The 16,752-nt window shown below is 28.4% G+C and overlaps 1 protein-coding gene across 1 annotated transcript in view; it reads right to left on the reverse strand.

Moving 5' to 3' along the window:
- The window catches only part of Bx (Beadex), a 43,143-nt gene extending 35,559 nt beyond the window's left edge, over window positions 1–7,584 (reverse strand). The window contains exon 1 of the mRNA XM_026635890.2: window positions 7,339–7,584. Coding sequence (XP_026491675.1) covers window positions 7,339–7,344 — 6 coding nt within the window. The 5' untranslated portion in view covers window positions 7,345–7,584. The remainder of the gene's footprint in view (window positions 1–7,338) is intronic.
- Window positions 7,585–16,752: the final 9,168 nt, after the last annotated feature.

The following is a 16,752-nucleotide window of genomic DNA, read 5'->3' on the forward strand; positions in this document are numbered from 1 at the left end:
CAGTCTACATTCATAAACACTTCAAAGTTAACGATGCTACAGTGCCATAAGAAAATAACAAACAAGCATCAAAGCGGTCTAAGAAGATATTATTGTGTTTTTATCATGTTATACATATAACTACCGGGATTTTTCACTACAAGTTCTTTATTAGCTTCACTTTTTACACAACATAGTATAAATACAAACTATGAGTTCGAATGTAACCGACTTCTAATAAATAATCGTATTATCGAATAGAGATTACGTACATTAAATGAAACTAATTTTTTATCAAAAAGTTGATCTGTTGGCGCTAGAGGGGTTAGTAAATCTTTTCAATGGTTACTATTAAGCCTCTAGAGTTTGGTTTGGCAAACCAAAATAGAACCAAACTCAAAAAATTTTTTGAGGAGTCCCATACATTATGCTGGAAAATTGTAGCTTTATTTTTTTAATGTAAGAAATTGATTGGCGCTTTGAGATAAGACCGACTTGAATGCCGTGACGGCAAACGGCATTACACTTTTAAGCTATCATGTCCTTCTAATATGAGGCGCGTATAATATATTGATAATTAAAAAAATATATATTGTAATAATAATGAGAGAAATATATTAATCTTTAATAAACTAAACTCTTTTCGTTATTTAGTATGTGTGTTTATCACTTTTGATTTTTAATTCTTTCAATAACCATCATTTTCCATGTGTACAAGTACCGGTCGACACGTGACGGCCACAATTTCTTCTTCGTTTACATTTCTTCTTTATTCATTTGTATATATAATCAGAAATTATGAAAAACATAATTTTCTACAAACTGTATCAACATATCTGCTTAAGTGGGATATGAATATTGTCTTAAAGCCAAACATATTATATAGATAATGTAACTGTGATTATACCAAAAGCAACCTATATTTTATATACTGAGCCTATACTTTTATACCTAATTATATTTACTTAACTATTTCTCCATTATATTGATATATTTTAAGTGAACTAAATTACCTTTTACTTATTAAAATTAGCACTTATTACGCACGACAAATAAATGATTATATTTTATTAATAGTCGTTCCTTAAGTCAGGCAAAATGATAAATTGTTCATACCGCCATTAAGTAGGCATGTGTGCAATTTAAAAAAAAAACTTGTTTTATTTTATAAAGGTACAGCCGTCCTTGTCTTGCATTAAATTAACCAAGTTATCTTAATCGATACAAGACACGGTACACACACTCATATCGTTCACGTAAACGCATAACTAGTAATGACTTACTGTAACGAGTTTACACCACCATTTTTATAACAAATTATAATATAGATATATTTCAGACTAGCTGTGTCCGCAGTTTTGCCCGCGTGCAATTCCGTCTGTGGCCTTAGTCTTGTCTTGAACTCTTATTATTACTTTCTGATGCTGAAAGAATAGAATCAGCCCAATAGTTTCAGAGTTCATCGACTACAAACAAACAAATCTTTCCTCTACATTAACATTTATAATGTATAGAAGTAGGACACTTATCGTTAGATAAATTTATTAAATAAATATGTATTATAATAATCAAACTGAAATGTATTTTATTGCTTTATTTATTTCAATTAATTGGTAATAAAATAAAAGTGAATATGTTTTTCAGAAGTGTTTATTTATCTAATGTTATATTTATAAGAAGCCATTAAAACTAATTACGATTACGTTATTGTGATAATGTTATTTGCTCATTAAGAAACAAATTTACGACTGATAAGTTTATTATTAATGAAGCTCCACATTTTGTCATTATGAAGGTTATCTTGTCAAGCCTCGAATTAAAAATTAATAAGGTTTACAAACCACTAAAACGTAATTTTAAATCATAAGTGTAATATTTTTTTTAATATCCATACATTATTTTATTTAATTCAATTATTGATTTAATACATTCGTAACGATAAATATAAAATAAAGCTCCAAACAATGACCGTTTTGTTAAATCAATAAATCAAAATCAATATATTCTTTATTCAAGTAGGCTCATAAATGCTCGTTCGAATCGTCATGTTAGTGTTGAATTAATGTAAAGCTACCACCGGTTCGGAAAGTAGATTCTAAGAAAAACCGGCAAGAAACACAGTAGTTACCCTTTTTGCCAACGTTTTAATTACAGAGTATGTCAGTAAAGTACAATTAAACTTTTATATATCCTGCCTAGAAATCAACAAATACTAATTCCACGATTTTTATGTTTAATATAATCTTGTTATTTATAATATGCCTTATTTTTCATTGATAAGTAAGTATAATATATAAAAGCTTTCAATAAGATTGAATATAGTCTATGAAGTAGTACGATAAAGATTTTTTTTTATTACGCTTCACTGGACAGAGGATCTAAAGCCTTTAACCAATACGATACAATACTTGACGTCAACGGTTCATTCTTAATTGTAGATAACCCGCTGCGGGTCACGACTTCCTATTGTATCGACAATGGAATTATCCATTCTCCCAAGGAAATGACATTTTTATTTGAAAACAATAACGACAAATTATTGAATATTTGGTGCCAATAATTTGAGTGTTTATCTTTAAAATGTTCAAATGTAAAAGGTTGAGTATTCAAACTTTCAATTTAACGTCGAGTAACATAAGCTGGCTTACTGCACAATTGAGGCTTCTTTGATTAACTGTATTTCTAACAAGCTAAACTAATTAGATTAATCATATATTTTAAAACGTAAATACTATAATAAATGAATACTGTGGTGATATTTACCTCAGATTTTACTTTTAAGATAGACGAAGTAAATCTTCGATTCCGAACTTTTTCGTCTTGATTCTTTATTAAAACACGTCAAGTGTTACTATATTTTAAGCATATTATGCTATTTACAATCATTTAGGCCTTTTCTACAAATGAATCGGCAATTGCTATGTGACATTCCCTAGACCCGCTGACTGTATTATTGCAGTTAAAAGTTAAATATTGATTCGTATTTATAGAAGTATTCCTAACGGGAGGATACTGTTATCCTATGATGTGCAAACTTGTATATGTATAAACTATAGTATTTATAATATTATATAAATATAATTAGATGCTATATTTATAATAATTATTTGGTATATTTTGTGACGTGAATAAATCTAATTCAGCTAATGAAGAGGAATTTCTTAATTAGTGATGTTTGTACAAGCCATGGGCACACGTTCTGTACCGAAACGGGTTAATTACGACCGATAACTCTTTAATTAACCTGCCTAATAACAGAGTATTTGCATTCGAGCCGCCGACGTAGTAAGACCAATTAGGGAGAGAACGAAATCGATCAAAAATATTTGTTCGTTTATAATTTCAACAGCACTATCGAACGTTTTAAAACACTATACAATAATAGTATTATTATTTTTTAGATCTTATAAACAACTCACAACTCTTATATACGAGAATATTAACACATTTTTTTGGAAAATATTAAATAAATAATAGGTTTATACTATTTTTATACGTATACTTTTTTAACTAAACTTAGTCTCTATAAACAAGAAATAATATTGTTTATATATATATTTTCCCCCTTTAATGCTTATCTAGAATCTCTTACTAGTATGTCGTGTGTAGTATGAGTTTATTACGCCAATTCGTCACAAAAACAAACGTCAATGCGCGTCATTAGTCACGCCACCAAAGGTTATCTGTCTTAATGAGTAGAACAGGGTGCGAGGGCAAGACTTTCTAATTACAATATTAAATTTAAATACAATTGATTCAGTACATAGCGACAATGTTATTGCAGTGCTAATATACGACACCTGCTATCATAATCAAAATATCATTTATAAGCAGATATCATTTTCACGATATTAAAATTATTATTTACCTACGTATAATTTAAAAACTACTTATAATTCTTTAATCAATAATTAACTCCTATGTGTTCTGCTAATTATCTGCTAATAACAGCTTCACTTGGATGTTATATCGTAATACTGTTCAAAGACAAGATTAATCTATTTTTTTTTTTGTACGTAAACATTACCACTAATGATGACATTTACTTAGTATATTTTTTAAATATTAATAATATAACATAGTATAATATTAATAATCCTTAGTACTATTATACATTTTATTCGTATTTAAAAGATAGTTTTATTGTTATTATGTAAATATATTTATTCCTCGCGTCTATGTAATATAAAATGATTTGTATTCTAATATAAAATACTACATTATAAACTTGAAATGTTTTCGTTGTATCACATCTCGCATCACTTGCAATGTAAAAAGTTCTACGACTTAGATAAATTATCAAGGTTTTCCTTAAATCATTTTATTAAAAATTAGAACTAATTAAGCTGATAGTAAAAAATATAAGTTCTTTTTTATTTTTTGTATCTCCCGTTCGAAATATAAACCTTTACATAAAAATATCTACTTGTACTGAGAGCGAGCGCGATAATTTATTTTTGATATAGATATTTTGTAATCTTTAAAATAATACTATATAAACATATGAAAGTATATATTTTCAAGAAAACAAAACAATTAAAAAGGTTCTTTTAAAAAAAAATGTAGAAACAGTAAAGCAAAAATAATCTACCTTATGGATGAACGGATGTAAAGTTATTTTTCTTTATCGCAAACTTATAAGCGATTAAAGTTTTTTTTAAATTAATTAACATTGCATCTCTTTCAAAATATATGTATTTTAACTCGAATTTACAGTAAGATCCGTAATATAGTAATATTTTAGTAGTATTATATTCATAAGCTATCTCATAAATAGTTAAATGTAAATATTTTTATTCATATTTAAATAATTCGAAAGAGTAAATAAAGTGGTTACTGAAAAACTAGTTTGCCAACCTAATTAGTTATGACCTTCGCTCAGGATTATTCATCGGAACATATTTTACGTCAAATACAATCTGTAATTCTGTTCATCCTTTTTTTCACTACGACTCTGGTGGGTACACTAAAAACATACCAGTGCTTAGTGTACCAGTATTACACATACTGGTACACTAAACACTGGTAAGTTTTTAAATAATAAATAAAATAAAAGAAAATAATACACGTATTTATATATAGCGCTGACTAATTGAAGGCAATTTTGTCTCTATAATTTTTTACTAGGCTTTATTGCCTGTGGTCCCAAGCTAGATAAAAGACCGGTCTTGATGGTCTAAAATATTTGTCTTTGTCTCGCGACATTTTTGACTGATGCAACAAGTAAATACGTAACAGACACTGAATTTTGTATTTTTTTTTTAAATTTTGTACTATAAAGCAAATGTCATGTACTTATAGAACAATAAATTAGTTATGAAAAATATTGTGACGAATTTATACTGTTGGTGTGAAATATTACTTTTCACTTTTAAAGTAATAGTTATTTAAAGAAAATGATGTTATTAATGTCTTATAAGTCCTTAACTCATTTTATGTAATCATTTCAAAATATTTTTCTCCATAGCCAAATGTACGATTTAATTTTTAATTAGAATATTTGATTTTTTATTTGAGTAAAGCTACTAACAATATATATAGTTTTGCAGTTATTCTTTAAAAAGGTAATAAAAACGTTTACGAAAAAAACTACATTCTAGGAATACGGTAGGCAATTAAATATAATAATATTTTTAAACATTTCGCTGAAAACTACTTATATTTTTGAAATCAAATACGGATCCCTATGCAATTTAATGACTATAATAAAGGCTTAAGCATAACGATATATTAATTATTATTTAATATTAATGCCATATAAAATTGTGAAACAAAATGGAATAATCCTAGGTGTAATTAATATTAGACGCGCGGTCATCGCAATGGACCAATCAGCGTTGATTAATTTGTACTAACAGCCTCGTTAATTAAAGCAGCTTTATTAATTAGCCCAAATGAATTAATGTATATGACACATATAATATACATAACAAACATATCTCGATATTTTATTCTAACACTAATTATAATCTTGACGCATAATTCGCTGTATTTTTTTTTCTCAAGAATAAATTATAAGATTTGCTAGAAACCGTATAATAAATATTCTTCGTAACTAAAATAATTGCAACATTACAAAACTAAGCACAGATAATCAACAACCTTCATAATTCTATAGTTCAAAGCTAACTTTACAACTTCAAAATCCACTATTTAAAAACAGAAAAATATCGTTCTTTGTCGAATTGAAATAAAATACTTGTGTCTAAAGCAAAACTTGGTAAACAAAGAAACATATAAACCAGTACGTAAGCTAATTCATTATAAACAGTCATTATCTAGATAAGCAATAAAATGTTGTCCCTTAATTGCGCTCGGTAATTATAAGAAGAGAAGCCGTGTTTATAATTAAAACGAATGAAGCATTGCTACACTCTTTGGTCTAGTGATGTAGCTCTAATGAGCCACTTGCTAATTAGAGAAGGAACAAGCGGATACGCCATTCTAATTGGCTTTTGGGACAACCATGTCGCGCTCTTAAGTTATAAATTGAAAATACTTTTTAAGTAGGTTTTATATTTGACTTATTCCACGACTATCGTGTTTCTAATTTTATAATATATATTTAGGTCCGTTTGATTGTCCTGTAGAAACTTTTTAATCGAAACCACATGACGTGTTAGGATGCACATCGATTTGAATATTTTTATTTTACAGATCATAATAAATCGTAATAACAGCGTATGTTTCATTTTAAAAAGTTAGCATTCTTTTAACTTTAACTAAAAAGTTTTACCTTTTATTTTGTATTTTAAGCTTGTTTTGTTGAGTTGAAGCAGTTAATTTAATTATTTCATATGAAACTTATCAAAATTATTAAATATAAAACAAAACAATTTAAGCATTATTTTATTGTTTATAGAGAAAAAAAAACCCTATAATAAGTTAACAGTAAAAAAATACCGCATCTACTTTTTCCTACTTCGCGTGATTACGGCTATTCTCAATATTATTCATTAGCTAAGATATACGATACTGTTCCAATTAAGGATATTACATTTTCTTTTATATTCGTTTCGCTTTAATTTAATTGCGGCTAATAATTTATTTAATTAACTTTACTTAACACATCTTTTTTTTTTAATTGGTATTATTATGCGAAAATATCCTTCCCTCTTCGTTACTGTTATATTTATGTTAGTGCAAAATAAATATAGTTAGAAATACAAGGAGGGGAAATTTACTAAGCCAATTATTCTCTAGTTACAATCGCTATTCATTTCCCGCAATTTTATTAGTTTTTCAAAGGCTATACAAGCAACTGTAGAGATCATTAAGCGGACTCTTCAAAGCTGTCGCCGCATTACACTAATTGACGCAATTAGAGGGATTGCCGAACGGAAATAAAAGTCGGCTCACCTTCATGAAACGCCGGCCCGCCAATTAGCCTAGCCGGTAATTAGCCTCTTCAGTGCACTGCAACAGCTAAGTCTCTTTTCACTTAGTAAAAATCACAGCACAATCAAACAGTGTTCATATTTTAAGAGTATGAAATAAATCGTTCGTCACCGCACCGAAAAGTTTTTTCGCGATCGTGATATCAAACACACGACTTATAGAGAGACGTGCGCTCGCCGCCGCGGTTGGGAAGCGAATGAACAGGAGTCACTCGCCACTAGGCGGGGAGTGATGCCCTTCCTTTTCCCGTATGAAAGCGTCACCATTGCGGAGCTTTTCGCACAAAGCTGCTAGGTTCACATACGCTCTTTTTACGCTAGGCGACGCTAAACGCCGTAAGTGGGCAGATTGTGCGGTATTGCATTTAGGCCTAAATAAAAGTGAAACTAAATCAAATTATTTGGAAGAGTCATCCATCGATGTTTTATACCTAGTTAATAAATAATTGTATATAAACAAAAACAAAATTGTTGCAATTTAAAGTTAAAAATTGCCAATCACTACGAGAAACAATTTATGGACCTAATATTATTTTAATGGTAATTAATTTCTATTTTTTACTTTACTTTTTATCTATTTGAGCAAACATTAAACATGATTACATGTTATTAACACATAACTGTATTACTATTTACTGGCTGGTAACAATTTTCTTTCCGCGATATTTACTAACTAGGCATAAAGAAATAACACAATCTAAATAAAATGACCAAATATCGTTTAAAAAAAATTTGTTGAATAGCGTGACCGTAGAAACTTAATTTTTTATGCAATCCGCAATCGAGTGCAAGAACACCCATTCATCATTGATAAAAATAGTGGCGACACCTCATTCATTGTATTTAGAGTGGTGGACTACCACGAGGGGCATCCCTTGTAATACATTACAATGTTTAACAGCCATACTTGTAGATATGCCGACGGTAAAAAACGACAAATAAATAAGTACTCCTGAGTAGCTTTAATAAGTTTGTAAAATAATTGAATACAAAATATCAACGATTAAAATATATTAAATAATAATATTTTTTATACTGAGCTGTATATAAATACAATTAATTGCTATTATTCTCTTCTTTTTTGTACAATTAATTTATTTAAAATGATTAAAATAATTGAACTTTGACGTTTAATGATACGTATTAATAAAATTAATATATTACCTATTACAGTATAACGTACTTTCTTATAAAATTTTAAAGGGAATTTAGTTAAAAATCTGCTATATTACGAATTATGTTTAACTTATTTGCGAATACTCGAATGGTTTGATTTTATTTTTATATGATATTTTAATGTGTGTTTTGTAACTGTTAGTCTTACTTTAATAAAAACACAGATTTCAGATTAGATATTATCTATATACAAATGCCCGTAATATAAATTTTACTTTTATTAAATACTACTTATATACGTGCTCTGTTCGTAAAGAATATTGGATAGAATTAATTTTCGATGGTTAATGAATTCTATATATAAACAATACAAAATAGCCTATAAATGCCTACGTCAATAAAGCGTATTTTAATTTGTATATAATTATAACAATATCAATGCAGAAGTTAATTGTAATTTAAAAAAAAAACGTTAGTATTTTAATACTTATTCATATCGATACATTATTATTAACAAATGAACGTATGTATCCAACTAAATGTTTGTCCATCCGTTTTTATTATCTGTGATTTAACTCAAAATATTATATTAATACTAAGAATTTACCTAAAATCGGTTATATTATTTCATTACCGTTTTTTACATAATAGAAGATTAATAATACTATGGTTTCATCATTTGTGTGAAATGCGATTATAAAATAAAGTTTCTGATTTTCATCATACATTCATATACCTAACATAAGCGAACATTGATGATTGGCGATTATTTTAACCCTCGTTGTGTATATACTTCATTCAATTACGCTCTAACAAGCGCTATTGACTCCTTACAGGATTGTATTAATATGTTATATGTAACATCTTTATAGTTCCTTTGGAATCGAGATTCTTATAAATGTAAAATCAACGAAACATTATAACTGTCTTTTATTTAAAAGTATTGCGTAATAATTTTACGATGTATTTTTTATTTAGTAGTTAAGGTACCTTATATTGCGAATACGTACACTAATTTATTGTAATTTATAGCTTTAAAGTATTGATATATTAAGATATTGGTTTTTATATATTTTATAACGCAGATATCCATTATGACGATGTAATGAATTTTGAATAATATGAAGTTAAATGAGTTACCTTTATAGTTAGTTTATAAGACTTATTTTAAATTTCTTATTTTAAGATGTTTTTCAAATAAAACAAAAGATTCAATAATAATGTCTAACAGTTAAGATAACTATATTTAAAAATATAAATGCGAAAGTAACTTTTTCGGTATGTGTGTGTGTGTGTGTGTGCTTTCACGATTAAACCACTGGATCGATTTCGATTAAATTCGTTAAGAAGCGAGTTTAAGCCTCAGAATGGACATAGGCTCTTTTACACCCTAAAAGGAAATACACCGATAAAGAATATTAAGCAAGTTCTTAAACCATTTTCATCACAAACTGAATTCGAAGCGGTCGAAGTCGTGGTTACATCTAGTTTCATATAGAAACACAAATATAAACTCATTAGAACACAATAGTACCGAAACAAAAAAAAAATACTAAATTAAAAACTTTAAAATAGAAATATGTATATGAAATAGACGGTTTGATACTTGATCTTTACGATCGACCCCTTATCATTTAAATTTAATTTAATATTCATATCATAAAAACGTGTCAAACAAGAGTAGCAGATACCCATTGTAGTGAGTCTTGTTATCCGTCTTTTCTTACCCAGACACTCTTGTATTGAATCAATTAAGCCTCTGTGAAAGGGTTCCATAAAACATGATTTATTACTATCCATCACAATACTTTTAATTAATGTCTCAACTTACTTGATATAAACGTTATTTTAAAATTGATATTCACACACATTCTCGGTGGAGTTACTGAATTAATAAAATATAAATATTAAATCAATTATATTTTATATAGAGTCGACGACAAAGATTGTCAACGGAATATAATCAAAATCAGAATTATGTTTAATTAAAAGTTCCTTGCACAGGATGGAATAGTTAGCCTACACTGTGTTAGCTGCCAGCTTGAATTTTTAAACAATAATTGTTTCATGAAAAATAATTACTATAAAAAGTCCACGGCCAAAGGGGAACGGAAAATTTGTCTGCGACTGGGACTCGCACGTTTGTCTTATATTTACCTATAATAGATTTTTAACTACATAAAACTAAAAAAAGTATTCTATTTATAAAAATAAAATAATTAAAACTATGTAAATAATGTTGATAACACCTTAGATATATTTATATTGTACCTGCTATATCCTTACATAGATATTTGCATACATAACTACAGGCACAAGGGACATAACATCTTAGTTCCCAAGGTTTGTGGCACATTGGCAATGTAAGGAATGGTTAATATTTTTTACAGTGCCAATGTCTATAAGCGATGATGACCACCTACCACCAGGTCGCCTATCTGCCTACCAATATCATAAAATACCCCAAACACTGTAAATTTAGCAATAATATTACTTTTTAAAAAATCTAAGCGTATTGTACAGTGGTATTTGATTTGCTATTAGGTACAGTAGAATAGATCAATTTAAACGCACATGACATGAATACGCAAAATTCCTAAATAAATCGAAAGGAACGCCTTTCGTTTCTGTATCAATTTGCAATCCATTCAATGCGACCCTGACGAATTTAAGGCTGTGAATAAGCGTACTTTTTTTTGTCGACGATGTTATCACTATCTGTAATCACCCTCATTTTGCTTCATTTAATATTTTACACATAGCAATTTTTAAAGTTAAAAAATACACCTAATATATTTTTTTACTTTATACATTATAAAAAAAATGTTTTGTAACTTCTCGATAAATCAAAAGTACATCACTTTGGTTCAACCAACTTAACCTACAGTATAAATTGGTACATTTATTTGCGTCACTCGATTTATTTACTGTTATCTATATGTTAAATATGTTTTTTACAGGAATTATCATAGCAATGTATAATACTATACTTATTTTGATATCACTCATTTAAAGATGTTTTTTAAATAAAGTTAGAAATAAAAAATCTTTATTCGTTATAGAAACATTTGTCGTATTGATTGTGAAAAAAAAACTAAAACCGGTTCAGATAGAAACTGAGAAAAACCGGTGAAAAATAATCAGCGGAACTTTTCTTTTTTTTAAATTTTGTTTCAACAGTTGTAACTAAAATTCATTTTTTTATATTCCTATTTGAAAAAGTCTGATGGCGATCATTTCATTTCCAAGGTGTGCTATCATCTAAGAAGTCATTAATTTTATAATATCCTTTAATACGCAAACGTTCCTTAACGATTTCTTTTTTTTTTGCAATTGAAAAAATTTAAACGTTTTCCGGGATCACGTTGTAAAAGCCTAAACATTGCTCAACATAAGAATTTTTAACACCACTAGGGTTCACATTTGTAACTAGCTTATGGTTGTTCCTAGTACTAATAGAATGTACGTCGTAAAGATTTAACGTAAGTAGCGTAATTGCTGTTTTAAAATAAATAAATAATCAATTTTAGAATATGTATAATGTGGTAAGTATTCACAATTATCTTTTTACTCACTCCTCCACTCTACGGTAGTAAAGTTAAAATATTAACAATTCAAAAGCGATTTATCATAAAGTTCACTTGAATAAGATATATTTGATTTGATTCCGTCTGTATAGACGTTTACCGAATTCAATAATGTCTATTCTATATCAAATATTTAGTTTTAAATTTTATTGGTATCAAGGAACACATCTGACAAGTGTAATTATTCAATTATTATTTATAAAATTGTTAATTTAAGACCACGTTCACCGTAGGCGTAACGCCAGAATCGCTATTTATTAAGATTTGACTATTCTTTTCAAAAGGGCTTTACTGATTTTATTTTCATTGAATTCGACTTAAGCCAATTAATCACTCTTATCGGCTAGTTTCCTTGAGTTTTTCGTCGGAGGGTTCGACGGCTGACCATTGAACCAATATCAATGGTACTATTGTGAGACGTTTTAGCCTTTTGTTAGTCATTGTGCTGTAAACTGATGGTGCCGCCGACCGACCAGTATAATCTGTCGATTACTCTTCTAACATATTTAACATTCAAAGGTAATCCTATTTAATTAAATTATATAAATCACCAGAGAAAAATAAAATATAAATTAACATATAACATTTTAAATGTATAAGATTTTAAATTAACATGGTTATTTTTATTTCTAACAGTATTTAAAACGGGATATTTACCATGTTTTTTATTTTTATCTGGTGGAGCTCGATATTTCGACATTATCTACGAATGTCTTGTTCACATTTTTAAATGTAAATAGAAAAAAAATATTATATTGTCGATTTTCTATAGTGTTCCTCATAAATAGATAAAATGATTATTCAAATAGTACCAACATGTAGGCGTACATTCATTCCTACAGTTATTATACTTATATGTAATTTCAAAGTGTTATATACAAACACAGATTTAACATTTAAAAGCTCGATTTTATATTACACTATTATTGCTTAACTAAGACTGCTATGACTAATAAATGATTTGTCCCGATTCAAAATCGAACCGATGACTCGAACACGTGACTTAATTAACTTAGTGAACCTAATGTATTACAATAGTAATGCAATATTCGTTTTGTTTAAACGCTGTCATGGAAAATTTGTCTCCAAAATCTCGATACAATCAAATTGTCTTAAACAAATCCGAAGTAATCTTCAACTCCTTATTTGGCCTCCCTTGCTAAGTCCTAGTAAAGAAATTGAGGAAAGAGAAATTTGCATAAATTAAACGGCATCTTTCGTCACTTTACAAAGTGTGCTAATGGCGGCTTAAGGCTCTCACGCGAACTGATTCAGTATCACGTGACGCGTCGCATGTTCCTCCGAGAACTTTAACTTTAATGGTAGCATCAAGTGAGACTAATTTAGATGAAGATTAATTTTAAAAATAAATATATGTATCTTTTAATTATTATATAACCAAAAATATTAAGTCATACAGAACGTTTTAATTTTAAAACATGATTACAAGCGATTCACGTTATTACAGTAAGCAATAATGGCCGCAAAAATTCTTTAGCATATTGTAAAATAAATAATAATATTTATATAAGCATTATACATCTTTTTTGAAAGTTGAATAATTTATCGTTTATCTTAAAATCAGAGAAGCGGCGCAGGCCCCATAATAAGCAAATGATGGCATGTAAAACGGCCTGTGTTGCCAACTTCGCGTTACTTATTTAAATTTTGTTTACTCGAATTGTTTTAATAACATGCCTCCCGACGAGGAATTAAGTTGATTTTAATTCGCTGCTTTAATTAATTTAAAGACGGCAATTTCAAAATAATGCTCAAAATGATTTTACTTACTAGAGCAGGTGGAACCGAATTATTATCAACCGAATCTCTGAGTCACCTTTTAACATATCTTTGTGAAAAAAAATATACATTATCGTTTAAATTGTCTCGTTTGCCAGTTAATTAAACAAAAACTCACCTTTAAAAAAATAAGGTCAAAAGAAATTAGAACAAGAACCGTAAAAGATAATGAGATTCGTTTAAGAATAGAGTAAATCTAATTTCGGGGTTTTATTGCGATAACGGATAAATGAAAAAAAGTACAAAACTATTGGCAACCTACAGCACCCTGCGCGCGCAACAACCGTGAAATATAATTTAACAATAAAAACATTTATCTCTCTTAAATAATGACGGTCATTTCGATATAAATTACAAATTATATACAATTATATTAAATTGGTTTCAAACATAAGTCAATATCTGTTAGTTTTAAAAATAAAACCGTTGCTTAGTATAGCCCATTAATTAAAAAACGATTACTATGCCAATCAATGATATAATTTTAAATAAATTTCTAGGAGCACACATTAATATTGAAATATGTATGTATAACATTTACGAAAATATAAATCAGATATGGTTAACTTCATCAATAGAAAACTTAATATTCTATTTATATTACTTTAATTTCTAAATCAACTTTGACAATTTCACGCTACGATAATTTTTCAATGGCCTTGTTTTTTATTTTATGCAATACGACCAAGACTAGTACGTAATTAGTTTAATAAAACCTTAAGTATAAAAGGTAAATATTTTACAGTTTTTCTTAACTTCTATTTAACTCATAAATATATTTTAATTCAAAGCATGAATAATTAAGTTCTTTGCCTTATATGTATACAAGAAGAAGACCATTTTATGAAGTTTGAACCGTTCTTAAAATATCCTTCAATTGTCATAATTTATTTTAATATATAATCTTTACTATAAACATTTAATTTCCTTTACACTAACAATCGCATTGCCTTGTATAATTATACAAAATAGATTTTTTTTATGATATATGCGCCACCGACCTTGGAAACTAAGACGTTATGTCCCTTGTGTCTATAGTTACACTGGCTCACTCACCCTTCAAACCGGAACATAACAATACTAAGTATTGGTGTTTGCCAGTAGAATATCGGATGATGATTATTAAACAACATTCTTTATCGGCTATAATTTTTCTGTTCTTGTATGCCTACTCTTACCAAGCTAAATAAATTAGAAAAGCAAGTAAAATGACGCCGAGTTTAAACAAAATCCTTTTTTTTAAATTCAACAATAACTACTTAGTAACTTTCCTATTCAAATATAGACTGTAAAACGTGACGAATCGATGTATTATATCAACAGGGATTAAATTAATGAGATCATACTTACCCCGCCGTTCAACCGCCATGGGAAAAGCAAACACGGGGGAAGACGTATTGTACTTGTATAACCATTAGTTAGTAAACAGACAACAAAAAAATAATCAATGCATCGGTAACGTTTTGTATTGCAAATTTTACGCTATACAATTCAAACATTTGTTAAAATTCGGGAATCTGTCTAATTTACTCTGTATGGTATTTTGGTGCTTTGAAATTCCTATATGGGTCATATAGGAATTTCATAGAATTTCTTGGAAAATAAAATAATTTGGCTGGATAACAAATATAGCATAAGATATATGTTTTAATTAAGTGAAACTTTATATACCTCAAATTTAATAAGAAGGATATAATATAATTACTATTATGTAAACGAAACGCCATTTGAATAATAATAAAAAGAAATAAAAAATATGTCGGATAAATACAATAGGGTTTTTGTTACATCGATCTAAATAAAGAACAATATAAAATAAAATATATATTTAATTAAATTAAAAATAACGTAATCAAAGTACAGGTAGTTGGGATAATTCATAAAATAAGTTTCGTTAAAACGCAATTCGTTAAGATTACATTTATTTATCCCATCGAGACAATTTCGATTTACTATTTCATAAAACAGTTAATAAAAATCATATGAAATAACAAAAAAATTCCTCGTCGTAGCCATGGCCCAATCGTCCATTCAGCACGCGGCGTGGCCATAAAATTAAATAAATCCGTTATTTTTCAGGGTGAGAAATGTGCGGTTGGACTGGTCCGGTCAATCGGGCGGCAGTGCGGCGCGATAACGGTGCACATTTGTAAAGATTTTGCCAGCCCAACCGCCCAAGACTATTCGACTGTGTTGTGGCCATACGGATACATGGAGCTAAGAATTTATGGAGGTGAATTATTTTATTAATATTTTTAAAATTGACGCACATTATGTAATGAATAATTTAACTTTATCAGAAATCAGTTAAAAAACTATATGATAAATTACACATTTTAAAAACATTTATTTAACGTAGGTGACGTAAGTATGTGTGGGTCAAATCTTACTAATGAATTTGACACTAGTACCACCCATTCCGCTTTTACACAATTATTAATTATTACAAACTAGTGTAATAAAATACATGAATTTACCTAAGTGTAAAGCCTAAAACTTAATATAAGTATTCAGAGATATCGCGTTTCGTCAGAAGAAAACAATACAATTGTTTTTTTTTTATCTTACTCTCTACATTTTCTACTCCTTTATTTTAGGCGAAATACAGAGGATAATCTGCGAATAAATGAAAATTGATTTTAAGATTGCTCCGCCCTGGGTCGGCGTTGACAAATAATACGGATTACAGTCTCAGTATTAACTGAACTCACTGCCTTTATAGTGTTTGTGTTACATGCGTATAGCTTATTGGATTCTATTCTACTTATTCTCGTCTAAATTAATATCACAATACTGTATTTTGAACTGGTTATCCGAGCTAATTATTCGCACATTCTACTAATGTGTTTTTTTTTTGTAATATAGTTTTTTTT

Source organism: Vanessa tameamea, chromosome 3 (genome assembly GCF_037043105.1).
Source record: "Vanessa tameamea isolate UH-Manoa-2023 chromosome 3, ilVanTame1 primary haplotype, whole genome shotgun sequence".
NCBI classification, from domain to species: domain Eukaryota; kingdom Metazoa; phylum Arthropoda; class Insecta; order Lepidoptera; family Nymphalidae; genus Vanessa; species Vanessa tameamea.